The sequence below is a fragment of the Pelodiscus sinensis genome, chromosome 18, assembly GCF_049634645.1.
Source record: "Pelodiscus sinensis isolate JC-2024 chromosome 18, ASM4963464v1, whole genome shotgun sequence".
Taxonomy (NCBI): domain Eukaryota; kingdom Metazoa; phylum Chordata; order Testudines; family Trionychidae; genus Pelodiscus; species Pelodiscus sinensis.
Genome location: NC_134728.1, coordinates 2,041,763 through 2,067,910, shown reverse-complemented (window position 1 = coordinate 2,067,910; position 26,148 = coordinate 2,041,763). Strand labels below are relative to the sequence as shown.

The 26,148-nt window shown below is 51.3% G+C and overlaps 2 protein-coding genes across 5 annotated transcripts in view; both read left to right on the top strand.

Annotated features, from left to right (window-relative positions):
- Positions 1-4,992, top strand: part of CSNK2A1 (casein kinase 2 alpha 1) — a 38,745-nt gene extending 33,753 nt beyond the window's left edge. For both annotated transcript variants that reach the window (XM_075900887.1, XM_075900888.1), the window contains 4 exons: positions 53-153; positions 843-991; positions 3,059-3,145; positions 3,658-4,992. In XM_075900887.1, coding sequence (XP_075757002.1) covers positions 53-153; positions 843-991; positions 3,059-3,145; positions 3,658-3,773 — 453 coding nt within the window. In that variant the 3' untranslated portion in view covers positions 3,774-4,992. The remainder of the gene's footprint in view (positions 1-52; positions 154-842; positions 992-3,058; positions 3,146-3,657) is intronic.
- Positions 4,993-11,041: 6,049 nt separating this feature from the next.
- On the top strand, positions 11,042-24,457 carry TBC1D20 (TBC1 domain family member 20). Of its 3 annotated transcripts, XM_075900885.1 has the most exons (8): positions 11,042-11,199; positions 14,525-14,710; positions 16,098-16,178; positions 18,032-18,218; positions 19,047-19,148; positions 20,155-20,296; positions 21,271-21,455; positions 22,418-24,457. In XM_075900885.1, the coding sequence occupies exons 1-8, from the start codon at positions 11,169-11,171 to the stop codon at positions 22,671-22,673; spliced, it is 1,170 nt and encodes a 389-aa protein (XP_075757000.1). In that variant the 5' UTR covers positions 11,042-11,168; the 3' UTR covers positions 22,674-24,457. The 3 variants fall into 3 exon arrangements, with proteins under 3 accessions (XP_075757000.1, XP_075757001.1, XP_006139398.1); XM_075900886.1 differs by lacking the exon at positions 16,098-16,178; XM_006139336.4 differs by lacking the exon at positions 11,042-11,199 and having other exon boundaries at positions 14,458-14,710.
- Positions 24,458-26,148: the final 1,691 nt, after the last annotated feature.

Here is a 26,148-nt window from a genome sequence, read left to right as displayed (position 1 = left end):
TGTCATCCTCCGTCCCCTTCATGCTGGCTTTTTTGTTGTTGTTGGATACCAGTTGGTGAGGATAGCCAAGGTGCTGGGGACAGAAGATCTATATGACTACATCGACAAATACAACATTGAGCTGGATCCACGCTTCAATGACATCTTGGGCAGGTAAGCCAAAATCTTGGAGCAGGTAGACTAATGCTGTGGCAGGTGTGCTTTGTTTAGATGCAGGCCACTGACTAGGGAAGAAAGCCGCTCTAGGGCTCTTAAAGGTAACCCAGTTCATATGTGATACCAGTCTATTTGAGCCATGCAGATCCCTTGAAAAGGATCTTGTGTTGGCAGATGTGGCCGAGGCCAGATGTTGGCAGATTCTGGGAGGCAATAAATGTACAGGTGGAGTTAGTGACTAGGCGAATGCTACCACTCTTCAAGGGAATTGCATGAGGTAGCCATTGGCTTTGGCAATAGCAAATCCATCGCTGCCTAGGCCGGGATGGATTTTTTAGTACAGTGACCATGTTGGGTGGTGACACCCACCAAACTAGGCAGGGCAGGAGAGACGGGAGGGGGAGTAAGGAGAGAAAGTGTGGGTTTAAAGTGTGGGCATTGTTTTCACAGCCTGGACCAGTGCGCTCTTAAGAGGCCATGATGACTACTGCGCCATCCAGAGGTGGCAGGGTGCACTTCAACTTTATACTCTACTGTACAGTTTTGATTTGACTTGGTGCTACATTGATTAGTGACTGTACCTCTTGAGGTACATCTGACCAGCAGGCCCTGTTTAAAAAAGAGGAGAAGCCATATTCAGCAGTGATGTTACAGCCTCCTTTCATTTGGCTTTCCTCCCTCTGCAGGCACTCCCGTAAGCGATGGGAGCGCTTTGTTCACAGTGAGAACCAGCACTTGGTGAGCCCAGAAGCTCTGGATTTCTTAGATAAATTGCTGCGGTATGATCACCAGTCACGACTCACAGCAAGAGAAGCCATGGAACACCCCTACTTCTGTAAGTGCTGCTGACTCTCGTGGTTAGTGATGATGGAGATGGGAAACTGAGCCTTGTCTCTTCAGATGCTTGCATAGGAGCAAAGAGACTGTGTAACTCTGACGGCGGTCGATGGAGTAGTAGTCCATCACCACCTATGCCAGCCTGGGCTTATCTTGCTGGGAAAGGAAGGCACTCCCAGGAGGAAGAATGAGTTGTGGTTTATGGCCGTGTTTCTCAACCTTGTGATAAAGTACCCCTTAAAAAAAAAAAAAGTATAAGTACCCCCAGTACCTACAGTTTTCAGACACGCACATTTTTTTTTTACCATTGCAACACATGTGTTTAAACAACTTAATCGTAGCTGGGTGGGCGATGAAATGTTTGGGTGTAAAAAGTACAAAAATAATAAAGCGCTATACAACTTAAAACAGAAATTCAGTTTTCTCCAAATTTCAGTTGTGTTGACGCACCCCCCCCCCCCCCCAAACTTCTCTCAAGTACCCCTGAGGGTACTCGTCCCACTGGTTGAGAGAAACTGGTATATGGCACAGTCAAGACAGTGAAACTGTTGCCTTGATAATGAAGACTCTGTGTGGTGCTGCTTTGGTGATAGCCTTGTAATAACTACACCACAGATGGCTGACTTCTCATCTGTCTCCCATGTTTTAATCAATCCAGGTGAATAATACCTCATCCCATTCTACTGTTTAATGTTTAACTTGAATGAATAGCCTGTTCAGCTTTTGCCTTTATTTTGTTTAAGCGTGTGGCAAAATTCTCGAAGGCATTTGTTCAAACTTACTTGCGATTTCCACAAATCATTCTTGGTCTGCAGATTTTTCGTGAACAGTTGTAGCAATATGAAATCTGATTATTTGCTTAGTAAACACTGATCACATTGTTTTTTTGCTCCTTGATTGACTCATACAATTAATCCACACCAGTCTACAATGAAAATTGTGCAGTTTAATGTACAACTTAGTTTGCTTTTGGCAAATGTTAAAAAATTGATTTCCATGGGTATTAACAATTGTAATGCTTGAGGGCTAGAACTTTCATGAACAGCAAATGCAAAAAGACTCCTAGAAAAAAAAGTTGAAGAGAATTTTATTCCAACTATGAACAAATACATGCAGAAAATGGTTTCCAAAATGGCTCAGCTCTAACTTTACAACTAGGACAACATTTATGGTTATTTGTGCTGCTGCTGCAGAAATAGGGCTCTGGGTCTCTTATCAGCCATGGGTGTGGTATTGTCTGTCTGCAGCTGGGAAGAAAAGGGGCAGCTGACAAAACAGACATTTTATGAAAGATAAAGACCTAAAAAGCAAGTGTCACCTGACATGATTGTATCGTGTTAGACCTTCAATACACTGAACAACTTACGGTTGTGTTTAGAAATTACCAGTTAATTTGGGATCAGTCTTGCTCTCTGGCCCACTAAACTCACTTCCAAAGATCAGATTCATTACAAGTCAAGTCACTTAGGCCAGGTTCACACTACAGCCAGAGGAGGGCTGACGGTACGCAATTCCAGTTAAGTTAAAAACATAGCTGGAGTCGACATACTTTAAGCTAAGCTTCAGTGCTGTCCCTCAGTGGGAAGTCGATGGGGAAAAAAATGCTCCGGTTGACTTCCCGTACTTCCCATGAGAAGTAGGAGTTCCGGCATCGACGAGCGTTCTATTTAGTGGGTCTTTACGAGACCCCGCTAAATTGAACTCCAGAAGATCGATTGCCGCAGCGTCAATCTTCTGGGAAGTGACGACGTGGCCTCAGTCGTTCCTTGCCATACGAGCTGTGGATGTATTTCCCTCCGCTGCCGCAAGCACACACCCACGGAAACAAAGTGCTGCATGAATGTAGTTTCAGGGATGAAATGCAACCCTCGTGCACCTATACGCCTCTTACTGAAGTCGGTGGGATTTGCTTCTGAGTACCAGAGGGCAGAATCTGACATTCCATACAAGAATACTCAGTGCATGCTTATACAGTGGTTCGTGGTGCAAATACGTTTTGCAGGGCTTGTGCTTCTGGGATGTGGTCTGGCAGAACAGAACCTAACCTCTCGTCCGTTGTTCTTAGACCCTATTGTGAAGGACCAGGCTCGTATGGGCTCGTCCAGCATGCCCGGTGGCAGCACTCCTGTCAGCAGCGCAAGTATGATGTCAGGTCAGTTCCTTCTTGTGAATGCTGTAAAAAGTCCTGTGCGGCAGCCAGCCGTGAGGTGAGGGAAGCGGTGGAGAGTAGTGAATTCTGCAGGCAATGCTCCTGGCCTTCAGTGACAGGGGGAGGGTTCCAAAGGAGTGGGGGATGAAACTGGAGGGAAGGATGGGTAGGATTTCTCTGCCTTAATCTGTTATGGTCCCTGCTTGTTCTGCAGGGAAGGCCTCTATTGTTGAACATCTTGAGGGCAGGTTTGAAAGGTGTGGAGGGGGGAGGATAATGCTTATCCAGAGTCAGGTGTCAGCCAGGAGACAAGTGTACAAGCATGGGTGCTCCTTCCTACCCCTGGAGCCCAATGGGGATTGTGTCGAGACCAACGAAAGCTCTTTTCAAATCGTTCTGGAGAACGAGGGGCATTTTGTTATCCTCCCAGGGTAGCTGGCCTTTAGAAGCATATTGGGTTGCCTTGGGTCTGATGTGCCACGTCCTCTAATTCATACTGACCTGTCTTCTTGCAGGGATCTCCTCAGTGCCAACACCTTCGCCCCTTGGACCTCTAGCAGGCTCACCAGTGATTTCTGCCACCAATACCCTGGGGATGCCGGTTCCAGCTGCTGCAGGAGCTCAGCAGTAATGATGGGTTTTGTCTCCAAATGCCTGAGTTGAGTCAGGTGGGGAAGAGGTTCCCCCTCTATCTCTCCCCCAGGATGCAGCTTGCACCTGGCGGGGGAAGGGAGGGAATGGAACACGTTGGAGGCACCGTGTCTGAACAGTTGCTTGTGGATTTATAGTAGTTCAGTCATTATATAAAAAAATTATTATAGGCTGATTTTTTTTTTTTTTTTTTTTTTTTACTTGAACTTTTCGTAACTCAGGGGAATCCCTGAAAATACTGCAGATGGAATATTTCTCGGACAATTTTTTTCCCAAACGCCTCATCACTTGAGAACAAAGATGAACCAACTACATTTCCAGGCCGTTGTATCCTGCTGGAAATCTCTTCTCTTCATAGTCCCACCATTACTCCTCCACCAGCCCACACCTGAGGGGGAGGGAGGGTCTTGTGCTTTTCCTCTGCCGTCTACCAGACCAAGTCTGCACAAGGCAGTGGAAGGGGGATTCTTAAAGTACCAGTCACTTTAACACCATATTCTGCATATGACTCAACTGGGGTATATTGAGGAGACAACTTCAGTGTGTAGAGATGGTAAAAGCTTACAAGAAATAAGTGCAGATAAGGCCTAAAACCCAATTCTGTCCTGTATGAATCATGTCTCCCCAGGAGCTAACCAGAGCGCCAACTCTTGTCCTTGCATGTAATTTTAGTCTTAAAGCATAAAGTTACCAAACCAGTTGAAGTTCTCACCATCTCCTGTTGAAGGTGCTCCAGTAGGGTAAGCTGTACTCTAATCAATACCTTTCTCCACATAAGGTTCTTCTGGCCAATCCCTTGGCTTGGAATTCTGGAATTAATTTGTTACTGAGTATATTGTTTTTTAAAAAAATTGTTTATAGAGAATTCAAACTGGTGGCTATTTAAAGAGCTGGAAAATCAGACTGCGCCAAGTCACGTATCAAGTCATCACCCACCACCCCTACCCTCATGTGCCATGTGGTGAGAATACTGGTTACCTCACAGTCTTGTAAATATGCACTGAGAGGAAGGAGTGAGTAGACTAATTTAAACTGAAATGGTAGACCTGTAATTGTGGACAGATATTACTATTGATGACAAAGCACCCTTGTTACAGCCTTGCTATCCTTTGCTGTGTATATATACTTTGTCCTTCATATGTGAAAGATCCAGTGTTGGAATTCTTTGGTGTAAATAAACATTTGGTTTTATTTATCAAGGTTAGATTTAAGTTCCCTGTGTAGAGGTCTCACTGGGTTGGTGTTGCACACTTTTACACAGGCGTGGCCTGCACCTTCATATGCACCTTTGTATGATCAGTTGTAGTGAGCAGTGCAGAGAAGCCTTATAGAAGCATCACAAGCCAAAGTATCTCCTGAGATAAGGATCTTTTGCCATAGAACTCCTTTTGTTTCACGGCCACGCTGGGATTTGTGGCAGGGAAACAATTCCCAACGTTTTGTGCGTTGCTGTTCACTGAAACGAAACCACTTAAGCTTGTCAGGGGCTCCACTGGAGAGACTTTAAGCACAATGGCACCCATCATGTCTGGATCCTCCTTTTAATGCCACTGCAGCAGCTGCTGGTTCTGGGCATTGAGTGCTCTTCTAGTTCTTGCAACAAGTCCTGAAGCCTTGGCATTTCATGCCTGCTTGATTTCTGAGCGTCTACCACTTTAATTTTTTTTTGGCCGGGGGGGGTTCAACTATTGTTTCTTTATTGAGTCAGTTAATTCTGCAGCATAAGGCAGTGATTAAATTCAGAGAAAGTGGCCAGCATGGAACCCATAACCCCCTTCCCATTAAGATCACCTACATGGGAGATGTATTTTTAATGCACCCCAGGGTAACTTTCTTCTCCATGATGTCATCCAGTGGAAATGTATTGTACTTAATCTTTTTTCTATCCTAGAACGATGTGAAAATCGGACCATGTTGACTGTTTCCTTGATGTGCAGTAGCTAAAAGCACCAAGTATGGCAGAGATGCAACTTGTGGTTTGTTTGCACTAGGTTGGGAGCTACACAGGACACTTAACCGATTTATTTTTTGTAAATGAGGGAGGACTGTAAATCAAAATACTTGCCTCTTTCCTAGCTGAGCGCGCATACTTGTACAAGGAAACCACAAACAGCTCATAGTCCTTGTACCCATCAAGCCTTGCTAAGGAAAGCAAGAAAACGAGATGAGAATGGAAGGACGCCGTTCTGGAGGTGACACAAGCTCTTTATATCAAATGCTATGTCAGATTCACTGCACAAGCATGCAGCTAAACAGACTGGGTATAGTGTGTCCAAGCCATGAGGGGTGGGCAAGGGTTTACAGATTGTAACAACTCCTGTGTTGTAAATTACCTCATCTGTATACCTTGTATTGGAACACTTGTTTCTCCGCACCACTTGTGTCTCTGCATTGTGTTAGATGGCGGGAAATCAAATGCCAAGATATTAGTCCTGTTGGCAACTAACTTCAAGGTCTTTTTTAAAGGTTTTTTTAATCTTGTTTGAAGTGGCCCATTTTTGTTGAAGTTAGACTTTCTTTTCTCTTGATTTATTGGTTGTAATTGTATTGTAATTGTTATAACTAAACCTAACCATGCTGGGAAGAAGTTGTGCCATGGAGGTCTTTAATTTTTTTTAATAAAAACATTGAAACAAAAACATCCCCGCAGAGTGAGCAGTACAGTAACCTGCAGCTAGTTACACATGCGCACTTAATTGCTTTGATGTTGCACAAATTAAACTGGTGTCTTCCAGAAAAGGAAATAAAGATAGAATGTTGATGTATCCATTCTGATGTGGCAGAAACGTGTGCCCAGCTCAGACAGCACTTTATCTTCTGTACCCATACCGAGTGCACACAAGCAAGCAGGTCCTGGCATGTCAGAACTTGGATGGGGCCTCCAAAGAGCATCTAGGTGCTGCAAGAAGTGGTGTTGATTTGGCAGATGCATTCTTTCCTCTGAGTCGGTCTCTGTGGCGATTATGGACGAACTATTGTTGGCACCACTGTCACTTGGATGAAGGATGAAAACAAAAGTTCTGGTCGTTTGTGGTCACTGAAAACCTTGTTGGTCTTCGTAAGTATTAGCTTTTGTGGAGGAAAGTGGGGCTAATTTGAATAATGTAGCTTCTGCACCCAGACCGCTCTGCAGTTTCAGATGGATTAAGTCACTGACTCTCAAATTGTGGAATTAGAGGTGTGAAGAGCCCTTCCTCTTAACCCATGGAAAGAAATTTCAGGAACACAAGTAGTGTGATGATGGAGGAGGAGATGTAGTTAACTGAAGAAGGATCTTTGTCTGACAAAGCAAATGTTGAGCTTCTGGTGATCTGAGTATAATTCCTGACCTAAGATACGGGGGTGCTGCTCAAGAGTTACCACATTACAACCCAGAGGCAGCTGTATTTAAATAGCAATTGATGCAATCTCAGAGTTTCTTTAACTCCAAGAGGCTCCAGTGAGGATCAGGACCTCGTTGTGCCAGAAATTGTACCAATACCCACTGAACCTGCAGGAACTCCCTGTGTGTAAAGTGGTGTTAGTGGATGAGGTGCTGAAATGGGGCCTGAAATGTAGGGGGGGAGGAAATGAGAAGGGAGGAAAAGATTAAAGCAAACTAGCAGTAGAAAATTCCAGCTATGCTATAACTGTGTCTCAGTTGAGATTTTAGTACAATTACTAGTGACATCTGTTTCTGTACAGTCTCATTGGTGGTCATGTTTGCTTATTTTCATCCTAGTTTGCAGTGTAGACAGGAGCCCTTTGGAGTGTCAATTGATGGATTTGGCTTCTTTCTCTGTTCTGCATAAAGTTTCTTTGGATCACCCTCTCTCTTTTTCCAGGTACTGACCATGTGGACTTTACTTGCTGTGGAAGCCACATTTCTGATATTCTTAATGTATCCTAAGTTTGATCTTAGTCCTCTTACCATATTTGATGCTTAGGGTTGCTTTGCTTTCCATAGAACTTCTTCTGTTGCAGAAACTCCAATAAACTCTGAGCTTTCTCAAGCTTTGACTTTGGAATGAAATAATCGAATCAATTTTCTTAAACATCAATTTTCCATGACTGTTCTATAAAAGAACAGATATGATGCTGGTGTTTAGTATTCATATTTTTGTCAGTGTCAATCTTGCCCATTTTTCCAAATCTCCAATCTTATGACAGTTGTTTTCTGCTTATAATCATTTCTTGACATGTACCATGGTGTTACCATGTCTGTCCTATGAAGGTAAAGTGATTTTTATTTTGATGGATGCTTGGGTGACATTAGTACTCCTATATTTTGTCTTCCTGTTAATGAACATTCTTGTCTTGATGTGCTTGCCAAAACCTGGGTGTTTTCTTACTTTAAATTATGTGTTGAACTTAGCAGAACAAAGTCATCGATTGAGATTGATCATTTGTCCATAAAATTCCTCAGTTGCCTTCTGCAGTTACTTTCCTCATGGTATAGCAAATGATGAATGCAAACAGTAGTGAGGACATAATACATCCGTATCTTACTCCAGGTGTTGCTAAAAGCTATTGGCTGTTGCCACCATCTCTGGCTGCACGTTCAATTATGAACATAATGACTCAAATTATTGTTATTGTTATTCCATAGCATACCATAATTTTGCAAAGACTGTTTCGGTGTGCACTGTCAGAAGGCTTCTGACAATAAAATGTATCACATGGTGTTCACCCTGCCATACTTTGTTCTGAGAACAACAATACGATCCCAATGAAAGAGGAACAAGCAGGCTAAGTTGGAGATGTATCTGCTTATTGATATGCTCCACACTGCATTATTTATTATTATTGATATGCTCCAGGCACTGAGTAATGATTCCTCTTCAGCTGTGGTAGTTGGTAACATCACCTCTTTTTGACAGTTTTACTTAAGGACTTTCTTTCATTGGATTAATTTTCTTCTATTTTATTAAAAAACCCAAGAAAGTCTGCAAGCTGTTTTTTCAGCACTTGCTTTGTGTCTTTTCGGTAGCAATATTCTCTCCCCTTGTTAAGGTTACAGGTGGCTTTTCTAACATCCACTGTAATATCTCCTAAATTGATACCTAACTCGGGGTAGGCCTGACACGAATGTCTAGTAATTTGCTTGGGCTTGGTCAGTTTAAAACAGCCTGAAATTGTTTTGCCCAACTTTTCCTCTGTTTTTCCACACACAATCTGTCCATTTGCATCTTTAATAGGACTTCCAGTACTGCTAATGGTTCTTTTGATATTTGATCCTTATACAAGGATGTTAGGTCACTCTTTTGATATGTTTTGTATCTCCTCTAGCAACCCTTTTTACCTCTCTGGCTGGAGCTCTGTCTTCATCCCCATGCTTATCTGTCTTAATAACAAGCAAGAGTTTTTGTTTATGCTGTTTTTCCATTGTTGCCCCAGTCATATTGCTAATCCATTTTTCCTTTTTAGATGTTGTTGCTGTTAGGATTCACATTGCAGTTTCTAAATAGTACACTCTGATGTCTTCCTGCAGAGCATCTGTCTTGATTTTCTTCAGTTGACTACTAGAATGAACTGAAAGAAGACTGGTTTCAGCAAACTCAAATGAATTGCTCTTTTAATAGTGTATGTACAGTCTTCTACCCTTTTCATCCTCTTGAACTTGTTTAATGATACCAAGGTTATGGTCGCTGCCTGCATCAGCTCCTCTGTACACGTGTACGTATGTCTGCCAACAAACTAAACTTTGAAATATAGGTGTGATCTATCTGATCCTTCATAGAACCTGTGGAGGAGTTGTCACTGAATTTGAGAGAATATTATTCCGCCTGTCATAATATGAACATCTAATTGTTCTTCTTTTCATTTCTACACTGCTACTATACTCCCCCACTACTTTAAGCTAAACCCTCCTTGCTACATGCAACTTCTGTTAGAATTAGCCATAGATACACACAGTGGGGGGGGGAGGGGGAGGCCTTGGTTAACATGTGCTCTAACAAATCATAAGCATATTTTTCCTCTTCTGGATTTTTGTTCACATTAAGTATTGCTGTAAAGAATGTAAGGTGAATGTGAGCACTAATTCATAGAACTGAAAGAGACCTCAGAAGGCCATCAAGTCCAGCCCCCTGCTCAAGGCAGGAAGCTCCCTGTTTCAGGGCTGGGTCCTTCAGTGCCTGCTTTACATAATTCAACCTGGAAATTGATAACAGTAGCTTGAGGTCTGTCATCTACCTACTCCTACTAGAAAACAGCCTTGTTTCCCAGAACAAACTAGTTGAGTCTTCCTCTGATTATGGATATCATCTTCCTGGCTTTGAGATCAGTTTCTCCACGACTGTGTCTACACTGGGCCAGTTATTCCAGAAAATCAGCCGCTTTTCCGGAATAAGCTGCGAGCTGTCTACACTGGCCCTTGAATTTCTGGAAAAGTAACGACGCTCTACTGTACAAAATCAGCCGCTATTCCGGAAAAACTATTCTGCTCCTGCTCGGGCATAAGTCCTTATTCCGGAACACTGTTCCGGAAAAGGGCCTGTGTGGACAGCCCAGTAGTCTTTTCTGGAAAAAAGCCCCGATCGCGAAAATGACAATCGGGGCTTTTTTCCGGAAAAGCGCATCTACGTTGGCCACAGACGCTTTTCCAGGAAAAGGGCTTTTCCGGAAAAGCAGCCTGCCAATGTAGACGCTCCTTTTCCGGAAAAACTGAAAACGGAATAGTATTCCGTTTTAAGCAGTTCTAGAAATTCATGCCAGTGTAGACACAGCCCACGTGTCTGGCCAGTGTTAAAAAATCTGTTTTCCAAAGGCCTGTGAGCTGCCCTTCATGTCTGTCTCCTGAAACTCTGCTAGTCGAGCTTGCTCTGCCCCGCGCAGCCTGCAGAACATTTGCTTTCTGTCCACATGCGCGCACCCCCTCCCCGCTGTGGCTGCAGGTGCTAGTTTGGGCTAGTCTAAGTCTGGCACCAGCTGGGCAAAGCTCTGTCTCTGTCACCCCTTCTGCCCCCCCCCCCCCCCCGGTGCAAGCTGGGGGGGGGAGGGTCTCCCCGCCGTCCGCTAGCCCTGCAGGGATGCAGAAAGCAGCGCTGGCTGCGGCCAGGGCCATGCACGTGCGGGCTGGAGCTGGCCGGCGCGTGCTCCTCCCCCGCCCGGCACGCGCCGTTTCAAGCTGGAGCCGGCGCTGCGCGGCGGCAGGAGCATTGCAGGGGAGGGGCGGGTCCCGGGCTGGAGGAGCGGCGCGCGCATCTGCCTTCTCTTCCCCGCCCCCCCCAGCCCGGAGGCGGTGTCAGCCCGAGGCGCACGCGCAAAATGGCTTCGTTCTGCTCGCCGCGGTGACGTAGGACGTAGGGCGCGCGCGCGGAGGCGGGGCGGAGCTCGGGGCAGGAAGCGGAGCCGGGCCCCGCCCGGCCGGGATGCGCCGCGGCTCCCGGAGACCATGTCCCTGCGCAGGCCGGCGCCGCCGCACGGTACGGGCCGGGCCCAGCGGGGGGGGGACCCGGGCCCCGAGCCGCCAGCCCCGCCCCCCGCCGGGGCCCCTCGAGCGTTGCGGCGGTTTCTGGCGGGGGGGGGGGCGGTGTTAACGCCCGGGGGGCGGGGCTCCGGGTGCCCTGGCGCTGCGGCGGGGGCGGGGCTTCGTGACCCGCTGCGGGGGGGTGGATCCCTCGAACCTGTTCCCATCCCTGTGCGGAATAAATTTTGTGCGGTGCACCGGGGCCCGCGCGGCGGTGCACCCCCGGGAGGGAGGCTGCGGGCGCTCTGTTGATCCGAGGGGCGGCGTTTGACTCTCGTGGGCAGCCACCCCAGCTGACAGGCCGCGCTGGGGGTACCCCCAGGGGTCGTGCCTGTTGGTCCCAGAACTAGGCGCAGATCCTGGGGGCGCAGGGCCGGACTGTGATGATCCCGGGAAAGGGTCAGTGGCCTTCCAAAGCGTTTTTAGAAAGCAAATCGCACTCTGCCAATAGGTAGTAGCAGAGCTGCTGCCTTCCTCCAGTCACCCCTCTTCTTCCCTTCCTGCTGTCGGCTGCCTTCCATTTACCTCCAGCCAGACTCTGGGGCTCATGTGTTTGTCCACCCCCTACCACCATAGGGCCCCGCTCTCGTGTGCTTCTGAAACACAAAAAATGCACCTTTCGCGTCATAGCAGTGCCGTTGGCCCAGTCTTGCTGCTGTGCCCATGCTTATCTTAAAGCGCCTGAGTCCTCCCAATGAGTGTTTAGCAGAAAAGCAAGTCAAAGAGGGAAGGCTTAGTTTTGTGTCTTGACAAGCGGAACGTAATTCTTCTTCCATTGCCTGGGATCTGCGGGCTCAGCGACTGGTTTGAATGTGGGTCTGGAAGCTCTGTTCTCGGTAGGGCATGGGACAGTTCCTTTAGAAGTCTTTGAGCCTCAGTTTTCTCATCTGTAAAATGAGAGAATATTTGCTGCCTTCATAGGAGGGCTGCAGTCTTTACAAAGTGTTACTTACACGTTCAATATTATCACTGGGGAGCCAGTGCCGTCTCTTTCCTCGTACCATTGAAATGTAGAGTTCTGCAGCATAATTGCTGAAATCAGAAACTGGAACATGTGACCCTCTCTATGTAGGCCTTCAGCAGCCTTGGTGATCATCTGCATCTTTGTTTTATGTCTTTATTTAGCTGTTGGAAAGAGAGCATCTGTCCCAGGCTCTTTAGTCCTGGACATAAAACAAAATCCACTAGCCAGCTGAGCCTTATTTTTATGGAGGACCAGGAATTACTTGTATAATAAAACCCATCTCATCCCTGTGGCTGCACGTTTCTCTCGAAGAGGGTGTTGGTGATTGATACTTGCTGGGGACTTGAGTAGAAGTTGGTGGTGGATCAAAAACATGTTTGACAACATGCATTCTTTCCACCCCCACACAACGGTTCTTGATGTTCATGCTGGTAAAAGTTAAAAATAATTGAATGTGGGGGAGGCCAGTGCAGCACATATTTTCTTTCCTTGGTGTTGCTGCTTAAATTCTTTTAGTATAAAACAGGAGCTTTCTCTTTTGTAAGCTTTCTCTCCTCCTCTTCCTTGATTCATTCACTGGGTGCCAATCCCATGTTTGTGCTGACATTCAAGCGTTAGGCAGTAACTGAGTAGAAAAAAGGTAACTTCTTGGTTGTGCGGCCAAAAGAAGGAAATACATGGATACTAGAACTGCTGGGTGTGGTTTTGATAACTTTCTCTGCCTATTGACATCAGGAGACTTGTTTCTTATAAGGGAGCTGCAGTCCTGTCAAAAACTAAACAGAACTTGGTTGAAAAACAAGCTATACAAAAAAGTGAGTTTTGAAAGGGGGGCTGTTTAGATGGGTCCCATCCACAACTTGACCTCCTTGCTTGTTTGCAGGTGTTTGAAAATCCTGTCATGCTCATTTCTCTCCTTCAGAGACTTCAGAACATAATGTGCTAAACTGAGCACTCTGGAGTAGCTCTCCAGTAGCAAACAAGTGTGCATGAGCAGGGGGCAGGAAACACCTCTGGTGTCAAATGTTCAATGGGCTACTGTAAACTTCAGTCAGTGAAATCACGGTAGGAAAATGAACAGATTTCTCCATTAGGCCAGTTTCAGATCCCCCTCCCCCCATAAAAAAAATCCCATCCTGACTGACTTAATATGAATTGAATACAGTTCAAATCAAAAGGGCCTTATAATGGATTGTGAGAGGGGTTTTGACTGAAGCTGCAAAAACAGGATCCTGTTGGAAAAGTTTCTGAAGGCAGGCTGGATCTCAAACAAAACCTTCACACATACAGAAGGATTTTGCTGCCAAAGTGTATGGAAATCAGCTGATTCTCAGCTGCCTGCCTTTTCCCAAATATAGAATAGTGCTGGCAAGGAACCCACTGAAAATATGGCTGTGCTGGAATCTGCTCTAAGGAAAGATTTCTGTATCCTGTATCTGTTCAGTCCATGCGTTATGTGTCGTCCTTTTCCCCGCCTCGTGTCCTTAAAGATCAAATGTCTTACGAAGGCATCATTGTGTATTTGCTGGATAGTGCTTAGCCCTGACATTTCACTTTACAAATATTAATTTGACCAGTCCTAGCAACACGGGGGGGGGGGGAGGGGGGGGCGGCTATGATCTGTATGAAAATGGAGTATAATTCTAATGTAAATAAGGTCCCCTGAGTGCATAGGGCAGCATGGGGAAATTTTCAGTTAGGTGGTATTTCTAGGTACCGATTTGGTGGGGCAAGCTCAACCGAACAATACTAGAGTCTAGTTGCCAGCCAGTAGGAACACAGACTGCGCCCCAGTCTTGTAAAACTTTTGACCTCTCAGCTGGAAGCTGAGCCATCCAGGCCATGAAGGCAAACAGTTGTAAGTGACTTTGAATAGTAACTACTGCATCCGGTGCAGTGGCAGTTCTGTTGACACCATGTTTGAATTGAAGGACAAGAAAGTCCTGGTAGCATTAGCGATTGCAATAGGCACTACAGTTCTGCAGATGCAAGCAGAGAGATCTCGCAGGGGGCTGGGAAGGAACTTCAGAGCTGGTAGAAGGGAGGAGGCGCAGTGAAAGTGCCTCTGTTCTGCCTGGCCATTGGTCAAGATGCTTTGGTATCCATTGATGATGGGTTCTATATAATCTGGCCCTGAAGAAACAGAGTGAATCATCTCTTAGGCCTCTCCCATCTCTAGACAGAGTGACCCAATGTGTGTGTTCAATCAGTTGTCTTATATAGTCTTTGCATTGTGAGCTAAGTCAGTCTGTGCCTTCCTTTTGCATGCTGGCCAGTAGCTGGAAGCCTAACCCTTTGGGTGGTGTGCCTCTTGCAGACTATAATTCTAAGAAGCAAAGGAAAGTAGCGGAGATTTATCAGGCCCTGAACAGCGACCCTATTGATGTGGCTGCACTCAGACGAATGGCAATCAGCGAAGGGGGTCTCCTGACAGACGAGATTCGTTGCAAAGTGTGGCCAAATCTTCTCAATGTGAAGACAGAGGATCTGCCGCCTCCGCCAGGTACAGAGTCGCCCGTTGTGCTTTGGGACCAACTTGAGAGATCTTTGTACGTACTTGGGGCTGGAGTTCTGCTGTTTGTAACTTGTGGGGTTTTTCCTGTCAACGAAGATGCCTTTTCCATGATGCTTGCTTGAGAGTCACAATTGCACAGACTGATGCCCGTGGTTTTACCTGTGTTAACGTATTTAATTATGCTAATAGCAGATCCAGGAATTACCTGAATTTATTATTTTTCCATTGCACTGTAAGAGCCCTTTTACTTTTAGGCCACATTGTGTGGAACACAGCTGGTGCAATCCGGTGTGATTAGCTTCCAAAATGCATGTTAGTTAAACCAAAAAAATGCCACGTTGCAAATATATCTAGTTTAACTTCCATTGTCATAAATGGGAGCGTGGTTTCTTGAATACTAAATGGAAGTTCCTATCCCAGGCATGGGTGAAGCAGTGGCCAAATTACTGTAAATTGAAGCTTGTACATAGAAGAAGTCACATCTGAGGGAAGGAAAACTTGCTTTTTAATGAGACACAGACATGGAGGCTGTATTCCCTGTAAGCTGAGTGCCTGAGTAGTCACCCAAGAAAGATTCAGATGCCGCCCAGCTGATTAGCAGAACGCCCACAGCCGAACCATGTGTTTCTAATGGTGGTGCACAGTTGCACCTGCCTTGGTGCACAGAACAAAATTTATTCCACGCAGGAATGGAAAAAAGAGGGAACACTGAATGGAGGCGTTCCATATGTGGTGTTTTTTATTTCCACTGCTCCCAGAGCATAAGATGGGTTTTTGTGAGCAGAAGTATCTGTTCAAAAGTGTGTATATTCCTGGTTGTCCTTGGATAGCTATGGTTGCTGTAAAAATGCAGATCAGGAGACCTGGGATTTATGTTCAGCTCCACGCAGCTGCTTGCATGGCTTATGGCATGCTAATGATTTCTTTCCACTTACAGTGCTTTAAATATCTTAACTACCCATGCTTCATTTCACTCAGTTTCTATTTATTAAACGTGTGAGTTGCGGCTGCTCTGTGTCATGTCTTAGCTATATTTTGCCTAACTCCAGTGGCATGGTGATGGAGCAAGAACTTAGCCGAAGGACAAAGGAGAGATGATGTAAGGATCTTGAAACGGTATTTGTACCAAAGAGATTAATGTCTTGGTGTCTGGCTCTGGAACGGCGTACGTTGGTATTGGCCACGCCAGAGTGTACAGCAGTAAAAGGCAGAGCGCTGGGCTTGTGTGTAACAAGTAGAAACGGGGATCTAAAATTGGGTTCAGGAGCAGTTGCGGCCTACGTTTCAGCCTTGACTTGTACAGCGTTCTTCTCTGGCACTGCAGATGCTGCTTGGTGGCCTGCTTGGATTTGCAGTGTGCTTCTTTCTCCATCAGGGAAGGAGCTGCGAGAGGACAATGAAGACTACCAGCAGGTGCTGCTGGACGTGAGGCGATCCCTGCGCCGCTTCCCACCCGGTGAGCTGGTCTCTCTGTTCTGTGGCCACCAGGAGCACCTTGTCCCCCCAGCTCCGTGCAGTGCAGCCTCTCTTCTAGGGCCACAGCAGAGCTGTAGGAGCAACCCTCCAGGGGCCCGCCGAAATGGAAAGGCCTTTCCCCTCTGTTTGCCCAACACCCACTTCAGAGATGGCCTCAGGCTTCTCCTTGCACTGCAGCTGGTTTTCAGCATGTTCTTTCCACACAAAATTCTCATCCGTAACTCGCTGATTCATTCTGCTGGCCCCTCTCTTGCCGTTAAAACTCTCCCTGTATTTAGAGGGGCCTGACTCAGATATAGCCAGCCCTGCCATGTACTGCTGTTCATTCGATGTGACAGTCATGTCTGGTGTTTGAGGGGTTTACCATTGCCTCTGTGTACCTTGGGCAGAGACACATCTGGGTTTGAAACCTGCGTTCGCTACTGATTTAAATGGATTTTGTTTTTTAAGCGTTGCTAAAGTGTGTTCTTTCCAGTGACTCTCATGCATCAGCCTAAAACAACTCTCAACATTTAATGACAAAAGCTTCTTGCATTTGCTTAGTTCCTGTGGTTGGCTGGTGCCTGGTGTTATTTATAGACCCTTTTGCACTCGTCTGACTTTGCAGAGCAGCTGCTTGTTGCTCCTGGGCAGGAATTGGTTTTCACTGCCTGCTTTTTTCTTCCATATAAACAGTCAGCACGTTCAGCTTATCTGTATATTGTGGACACCCTGCAGATCTCTGCAGCTCACGCTTCTGCTAGCACCCTATTGCTCTGGAATGGCCGTATTTTGACAATGCTTAGAGATCTTTGTGTTGTCTGAACCTTGCTTGGGCTTGCGAGATGCTCGTTCCGCCGTGGGGCACCGTATCTACTTATACAGGTCCTGGCCAAAGGGGGTGCGTGTGCTGTTTTCTCTACATGTGGTGTTCTGTTCCACAGATGCATTCTGTCCACACACAGACCCCTGTCTAGAGGTGGGCAGGACAGTGGCGCCTGTGAGTTTTGCACACTCAACAGAGTTTTCACAAAAGAGGATTGTTTTATTTCTTAGGACTTCTGGGATACTAAAAATAATTAATTTAACCTAGGGATGTGAACGACTAGTCACTTTCCCTGTCTTGCTGCCTCTCTCAGAAGGAGGCAGCGGGGGGGGGGGGGGTACTTGAAAGCGGCAGCGTCCCCAGGCGGCATGTGGCATTTCAAAGTGGCAGTGGAGGAGTCCCTAGCTGATCCCAGGCTCCACGGGGTGCTACCACTTTGAAATGCCACGAGGAGCTTGACGTCAAGCTCCCCGCGGCGTTTCAAAGTGGCAGGGCCGCACGGAGCCCGGGGGAATCCCCAGCTGACCTCAGGCTCCATGTGGCACTTTTGCCTTTGAAGTGCAGCAACTTCAGACGCCCTATCGACTAATTGAATAGTTGATGCAAAATGCATTGACTATTTGTTTAGTCAGTTACTCGCAATTTAACATCTTTAATTTAACCTTCAGGATGCTTTACGAACACTAGTAAATACCCCCTTTTTCTTGCAAAGGGAATATTAATGTTCCCATTGTGCAGGTGGAGAAACTGCTGCACAAAAGGTTAAGCAACTCTGCAAAGGCCATTGGGGAGCGGGAGGTCCCGGAACAAGGATGAGAACCCACGAGTTGCTGGTCTCTAGCCCCATGCGCAGGCCACACTCAGATAGGGCCAGTTGATAGCTGTCAGGCCCTGGAGATTGCAGCGTGTCTGCATCCAACGGCTGGTGAGACGTGGCTCCTGTGGGCGGATGATGCAGTACGTGGCAGGCACCTTGTCAGGGCTCCGGCTCAGCCTGATGCAAGGCCCATCTGCTGCTGTCCCCACAGGGATGCCAGATGAGCAGAGGGAAGGGCTCCAGGAAGAGCTGATCGACATCATCCTGCAGGTGTTACAGCGCAACCCGCAGCTGCACTACTACCAGGGCTACCACGACATCGTGGTCACGTTCCTGCTGGTCGTGGGGGAGAGGCTGGCGACGGCTCTCGTGGAAAAGCTTTCGACTCACCACCTCAGGTACGTCAGCGCGGCTCCTGCAAAGCGAGGGGACGAGGGGCTGCCTGCGCCTTCGCTGTCAGTCGCCGCCTGTGGCAGAGAAGCCTTTCCTGCCATTTACACGGGGACTGGAGGGAGAGTGACGACCCTAGAGCCTGAGAAGCAAAGCATGCGCAGCCTGGCTGCTTTTAGCCAACAGTGGTAACAAGGCAAGAGATGCAGGAAAGTGCAGGAGCAGCAGCCTGAATAGCTCTTGGCTTCAGAGCCCTGCCGGGGGGAAGCCGACCTGAATGCACTGTGGGCAAACCCCCCTGTCATAGCCCTCCTGTGGCCACCCCCTCCACGTCACTCCCACGGCTTCCCCCAGGGCGGCCTAACACAGTGATCACTTTTCATGCGGTGCAATGGGCTGTCCTGGACCGGCTCAGTGGTGAGTTCGGCCTGCGAAGGGGGGCAGATCAGAGTCGGGGCGATGGTGTGGCTGCTGGGCTGGAAGCGGCCTCGGCAGTGCGACTGGTTTTGAAGGGAGTCTCCTCACTCTCCGCTCAGGTGCGTGACGTAGCCAAAGACAGGAATAAATCCAGACCTGTAATTTCAGTGCAAGCTTGTGGCTCTGCCATGTAGCTGGTCCTGCTTGTGATCACTGGTGTTGCGGGAGAGAGGCAGGGTGGAATGCAACAAGGAGAGCACCGTGAGACGCAGCTGTAGGGACACACACGCACGCACCTTGCTCAGGCGGGTTGCAGGTGTGTTAACTTGTGGCTTGCTCTGTGCGTCGTGCGCTCGTGGTGGCCAAGGGGAGCGGAATGGCCCGGTCGCCTGATGGGGCTTTTGTCCGTCTTCTGACAGGGATTTTATGGACCCAACAATGGACAACACCAAGCACATTTTAAATTACCTGATGCCCATTATAGACCAGGTGAACCCTGAGCTCCACGACTTCATGGAAAGGTACCTTGAGAGTCACCAAACCTTTCCCTGTCTCAGGGGGCGCCCGGCCGGCGAGCTGTTCGCACGGTGTTATCCCCCGGCGCGGTGTTATCCCCCGGCGCGGTGTTATCCCCCGGCGCGGTGTTATCCCCCGGCGCGGTGTTATCCCCCGGCGTGGTGTGGCCCCGCTGGGGCAGGACCCGCACAGCATCCTGGTGCTTTTCTCAAAACGGAGCTGAGGCCCCACCCGTGAGCAGTGGGGGAAACCCTGGTGGCCTCCGTTTTCCGGCAGCCCCCTGCTTTTGGAGGCCTCCACACTGCGTCTGGAGGCCTGGCTGCTTAGCTGTGCCTGCAGGCCAAATGAATAGCAGGTGGGGGGGCCAGGTAGTCTGTCCTGACGGCCTCGCGTGGGGTGTTGAGACCTCTGCGCCCAGGGCCTTTGCAGCGTGTCATTGGCTCTGAGGATCCCGGGGGCGTCTTTTGGGAACGGTGCAGGGTTGAAAGCGGGGGAAGGCGGGGACCCATCCAGAGAAAGCAGCAGGGGTGTCTCGTGCCCGCTAGCCATGTGGCTGTGCTGTCCAGTGTGCTAGCAGTGTCTCCGGAGTGGGGAGGCTGGCGGCAGACTCCCAGAGGCGGGAAGGTTTGTGCCACGCACTGTGCAGGGTGCTGTACGCTCCCTCTTAACCCCCTCCTGGAGAAGGAGCTTTGGGAAGGGGCCGTATGCCTGAACGAGCCCCTGCCGCACGCTGGCGATGTGGAGCGTGGGAATCCAAGCCCTCGTGTGACACGCCGAGATGCACCCGGGCGAATGTGGGGCAGCAGCGGCCTTTCCGTGATGGGCGGGTCTGTCTTTCGGGGGAAGTGGGGCCCTAACCTCTCATCAGTGATGGTCAGTGGCCTGCCCTTACCAGAAGTGGAGGACGCCCTGGCATTAAGGGGACGCCAGAAGGTGTTTTGATCTGCACTGGAGGGGGATCCCTAGGGTCTGGCGACGGAGCTGCTGACTAAGTGTCTTCTGATTGCACAGTGCCGAAGTGGGGACCATCTTTGCACTCAGCTGGCTGATCACCTGGTTTGGGCATGTCCTGGCCGACTTCCGACACGTGGTGCGATTGTACGACTTCTTCCTGGCGTGCCACCCGCTGATGCCCATTTACTTCGCTGCCGTGGTAGGTAGCCGCTGTTGTGCCTGCGGAAATGAATGAAACCTGCAGGGCCCGTTATCGCTTCCCAGATGGGGCTAGTGAATTCAGCTTGGGCGTCCGACCCTGCTCCCTCTGCAGCAATGTTCCCCAAATGGTTTCGAGGGATCCCCGGGGTTCCATGAAGTGAAAATAAGGGTTCCGCGAGAAAATTCCATTGCAATCACATTTTATGATTTTTAAAAAAATAATGATATTTAAGCATTTGTGAATTTTATTGAAAACTATTGTCATCTGTGTTGGCCACAATAAGCGTCCGGTGTAATGCGCCTCGCCAGAGAGTGGGGACAATGACGTCACGTGCGTGCGCAGCCAGTGGTGCGATCACCTGTTCAATCCCCCGTAGATCCCCGGACTCTCTCTCCGGGAGCGTGGATCACGTGGGTGACTGAATACGAATAGACTAGCGCCGCGTCGGACAAAATCGAGGCTTCGCCTGTCAAACCAGTTGCTCTTCTTAGGGGTTCCACAAAATTCTTCCAAGTTTAAAAGGGTTCGGTGGCCAAATACAGTTGGGAAACTCTGCTCTAGAGGGCTGGGGGCACCCGAGGCCCTTGGTGGGGGGGTGTTTAGTGAATTCAGCGCCCCCCTGGGCCCACTGCCCTGATCTCTGAACACCGCAGCGGATCTCCTTCCTGCTGGTCCCACAGGGGCCGTCACCATGGCTGCACTGCATGGCTAGGAGGGAAGCCGGACTTCCAGCAAGCTCAGCCCCAGGGTTTCATGCGACAGCAAGGAGTGAATGCATGGGGCAGAGCCCTGGTGCAGTACCGACTGCAGCTCCTTTCCGGGGCACTGCCCCACGGCAGCTTGCGCTGGGGACTTTCCCCGGCTCCGGCAGGCTTCTGTCTTGTGGCCTTGCGCCGTTTGTCCAAGTGCCGCCGACACGCGGATCGAACCGGACAGGCCCCGGGGCGCTCAGCTGCTCCTTCCCTTTGCAGATCGTGCTGTACCGGGAGCGGGAGGTTCTGGACTGCGAATGCGACATGGCCTCCGTCCACCATCTCCTGTCCCAGATCCCACAGGACCTGCCCTACGAGACCCTGATTAGCAGAGCGGGGGATCTCTTTGTCCAGTTTCCACCCTCGGAGCTGGCCAGGAAGGCAGCGCAGCAGCGTGCCGAGAGGTGAGCGCTGGCGGCGGGCGTGTTTGGTGCCCGGCGGGAAGCCCAGGGTCCGGCTCAGAAGGCGCTCGCAGGGACGGAGTAGGACTAGGGCGAGAGGGGTGCTTTGAATCCTCGGGCCTCTGCGGTGGGCAGCCAGAATGGCCCCTTTCACCTGCTCCCCCCTCTGTAAAACAAAAACAAGTCGAGGGTTTGAGCCCCGCCCTCAAGCAACATGGACCTGGCACCCTTGGAGAGCTAAGGAGGGATAAGGGGGGCCCAGATCATAGGGAGGTTGGGGGCTCCTCCAGTGGCACAGTGGACAAGGTACCTGCCTTCGGAGCCAGAGGTCAAGGGTTCAAGCCCCACCCCCAAGCAACATCAGGGTCCACCTTTTCCTCTTGCACACAAACACCCTGGCAGCTCCCCCTGTGCTGCCCTTCCCTGCTGGATCTGCCTCTCCTGGGGGCTGGGATTCCTCAGCTCCAGAGGCAGAAGCCACAGGCCCCCGCACAATCACAGCCCCGTAGCACTCGGTCGTACGCGCAGGCAGAGCCTTGTGCCAGTGTGCTCTGTGGTGACACCCCAGGGGGCTGGTGCCCACAACCCCAGCAGCACCGTGCGCAGGGACTGAGCCCTTCGCGGTGGCTGTTGTGGATGCCTGCTCAAAGGCCGCACTGCCCCAGGGAGCCGCTCTCCATGCCCAAGGTCTCTCCCAGGCTGTCTGGACCAGAGTCCACCCTTCGCAGCCACTTGCCCTGTGGTGCTGGCCGTGGCCGGGGGCAGCTGTTGCGACCCGCATTTCTCTTTGCACTTCGGTCCGTTGCTGTCAGGACAGCATGGGGCGGCAGGGCTCCCCGTCAGCCAGCGGGAGGAGGATGCCGAGGAACCCCCCCGCCGCTCGGAGCAGCGTCCGGCCTGCTGAAGGGGGCCTGGGCGCAGCCGCATCTAATCAGCTCCCCACCTGTCTTCTGTCTCCCTCGCAGGACGGCCGCGTCCACCTTTAAAGACTTTGAGCTGGCCTCCGCCCAGCAGAGGCCGGACACTGTGCTGCGGCAGCGCTTCCGGGACCGGCTCCGAGGGGAGGAGCGGACAAAAGCCATCTTGACCAAACCCAGGACCAACCGCTTTGTCAAGCTGGCCGTGATGGGGCTGACGGTGGCGCTGGGCGCGGCTGCGCTTGCCGTGGTGAAGAGCGCCCTCGAGTGGGCACCCAAGTTTGAACTGCAGATTTTCCCCTGAAGGAGGGAGAAGGGTGCCCTGCCGCCGGAAACGTCACCTCCTGCCGTGGCCAGAGAGGACGGGTTTCCTTCACCGAGGGGGAGCGTTTTCTAGGCCTGCTGCCCTCCAGAACCCGGCTGGCCCTCGTCCCCGAGGCAGGGCAGGGGGGCTGGCCCAGCAGCGGTGCTCCCCTTGTTCTCGCCTCCCTGGGCAGCAAGGAGATGCCTGCCCCCATTCTGAGGAGTTGGAAGCCAACACTTCCTGAGCTGGCTCTGCCTGGACCAGCCTGGCCGCTCGGGTCCCCCCCCAGCAACCGGCGGCCTGCAGAGCTGTGGGCCTGTCGCTCTCTGATGCTCTCGGATGTTCTCTCCGATTCCCGGGTGGATGCGTGGTCACGTCTGCAGCAGGAATCCGTCTGGGGGCTCCAGAGCTGGTGGGGACTCCAGGCGACTGACGTCCTTAACTTTCTGGTTCTGTCGCCCCCTTCCTGCCCTGTCCCCGAGCGCTCCGCTGTCCGCCCAGTCCTGGCTTTCCCGGCACTCATTGATTTCCTGCTCTGTGGGCCCCGTTTTAGTAGAGCAGAGCCCTCGGAACCAGTTCCTGTCCTGCGGCTAGAGCCCCCCCACCTTCCGGACTAACCCTAGGGTGCAAGGTTGTCGCCACTGTCTAACAGCATGCGCTTAGGACACTAATCTCCCCAGGCTGTTTATGGAAAGTAGCATCCCTGGGCTGTTGGAGTCCCTCAGCCAGCATGCCAGCTGGGCTGGGAAGAAGTGCAATCGGTTCTTTCCATTCAGAGAGCTAAGACGGCTGGGTGTGAGCGATTCGCCTCAGGTGAGAACAGTTATCTGCCAGGCCACACCAGCTCCTATGTCACTGTAGCTAGAGAAGCCTTTTCGGTGGCTGACGTGTAAATATTTCAGCAGCCTTCGCAGGGAAAACGGGCTCTTTCCACCCTGCGCAGTCGCTTCTGGCGGGACGGAAGCCACTGCCCCGGGAACCTCTTGAACACCTCTCTCGGCTAACTGCAGACTTTCACGTCCTGCAAATGCTGCAGGCGAGCGACTTTTCCAGAAATTGAGCCCACTTGTTCCCCAGACCTGCTGGCGGCTTCTCCTCCTCCCAGCCCCAGCACCTCCAAGCACCTAGTTCTTGTCTAACTTAAACTAAGCCAATAGACACTACACATCTCTACCTCCTCCCCCACTAAGCCCCCCCACAAGTGCCCTTACACGGCCACCGCTGCCCAGTGGCTAACCGCCCCCTGCTGCGCCCCACCCAGCGCCCTCTGTTCCCTGCCGTTCCACGCCCCCAAGTCGGGCGTTGGTTGAGGAGGTAGAGGCTTGGGCCCTGGGGTAAGCTGGAGTCAGTTTTAGGGCGCGTTGCTCTGTGCCCTTGCTCCGCATGGCCCCGTGTCATCCAGAAAGCAGGGACGGCCTAGAGAGCACAGCGCCGTGCACCGGAGACAAGCGGTGCGCCACCGGATTGGAGCAGGGCTCCGAGCAGAGCCAGCGCCCTCGGCACCTGCCGCCGCTCATGTCTGTGGCACGTGTTGATTCAGCCAACAGAGAAGAGGCAAGCAGGAATTTTGCACTTTCCCCTCTGTTGCTGGTACTTGGTCCCAGGCACCTGTCTTCTGGTGCCCTCTGGCCAGCCAGTTATTGGGTTTCCATTCAACCTAGCACTCCCCTTGGCCAGCACGTCTTCCAGCATGCTGCCTGTGAACGGGACTGTACGTTTCTGGCTGCGGGCGAGTGGGTTGCCCAGCCGGTGGCGTCCTCTGCGTTGCAGTGCGGGGAATGGGGGCATGGGCAGAGCTGTGAAATGAAGCACTTTAAAAAATAACACGCCCCTCAGACAAGGAGGGCGCTCGGCCCTGCTTTGGTTGACGTTCCTGGCCTGCCTCCACCCCGGGCCCTGCTTCCAGCCTTGGAGCCTTGCCGTTGGTTTCGCTGAGTCGAGGCCCCTTTCTGTAGCGTGAGCCCGACGAGCCTTTCTGCAGGGTGTGTGAGGGGCCCTCGCCGGGAGTGCCAAGGAGGGGCCGCGGGTGGGAGGCACTGGGGTGTGTTGGGAATACGAGCCCCCTCTGACGGGTTTATGCTCCTAGTTCAGAATCCTGCCCAACCTGTGCCGTTAAAACTAGGGGGCCGTGGCCTTTCCCATTGGGGCAAGGCGGCACCTCCCCCTTCTCAACATCTTTGCCCTTTTACATCAGTAATTGAGGCCTTTGCTCATGAGTCACGGGGCAGCTGGAGGAGGGCTAGCACCAAGCCATGCTGGGTGGCGCAGTCGGCTTTTAACCGGGCTTCGCCTGATAACCCCGCTAGCGCCCGCGCCAGCCCCACAGCTGGCAGGAAAGCTCTGTTAGTCCGTGCCCCAGTGATCGGCCGGGGGAGCTCTAGCTCCAGCACCCCCAGGGAATTGGCTGTTACCCAGCCTCCTGAGGGGAGACACCCGGTAACACCCGTGCTGGTTGGCGTAGGAAAGCGAGGCCGGGCCCTGTTGCGGCGCTGCGTGTGCCCGTGCGTGTACGGATCAAAAGGCCTCGTTGCTAGCCTGGAGCCGCTGCTGGAATCCAGCACAGATTGGGGATCCAGCTAGCCACCCCCGCCTTACAGCTCAGGTGTGAGCCGAGGGGGTCCCGGGCCTTCGGGACCCCGGAGCTGGACGGCTGATGCGCTTGGCTTGCACATGGGCTCTCCGGCGATGCGGCAGCTTCGTCCTCTTCACGCCTGCCCCACGCAGGCCTGGCCGGCCCCTGCTGAAAGACAGTGCGCTCCAAGCGGATTCCTCTGGATCGCGAATGTACAGACCCCTGTAACTGCTGCTTTGTACAGAGCTGTGTGAAATAAAGGGCCAGACCAGTCCCTGCAGCCCTGCCCCTGGGCCTGCCTCGTGCAAGCAGTTCTGCCTGCCTTTGCCTGGGGCTTGCGGCTTGGGAGGTGCCAAGGGGTTTCTCTGTCCCTGCCCTGAGCCTGGAGCCGGCCTGGCTGCGCCGGGAGTCTCCCTGGGCTTCTGCCCCCAGCGTCTCGCTGCACAAGCTTCCCCGCTTGCACGGGCTGGGGGGACCTGAGTGTTTGACACCAGCGCATGGCGCTCTTCATCCAGCCGTCAGCCCAAGGCAGAGCTGCTTGGCCCCGCTGCTCCTCCGGCACCGGGGTGGGCGGGAGAGTTGTAGGAAGGGCTGGGGGGCGCAGAGCTGTGCAAGTAACATCTGTCTCCGCTGCTCTAGGCGGCTCCCTTACCTGGGCCCTGGGGGCCCAAACCCGATGCACGAGCTGGAAGAACAAATGAAATCTCCAGGAGCCGTGTCCCCTCTGAGCTGAGCAGCGTCCAAGGACGGTGGCAAAGTGTCCTGCTCAGAGAGGTGGGCAGGCTCCCAGGACCACGCTAGTGGAGATACTGTGGCACCAGCCAGTCCACGGACTCTCCAGTCACCCCCAGCCTGGCAGCCCCGTCCCCCACTGAGCGGGGGAGAGTCCATTGGCAGGCGCTG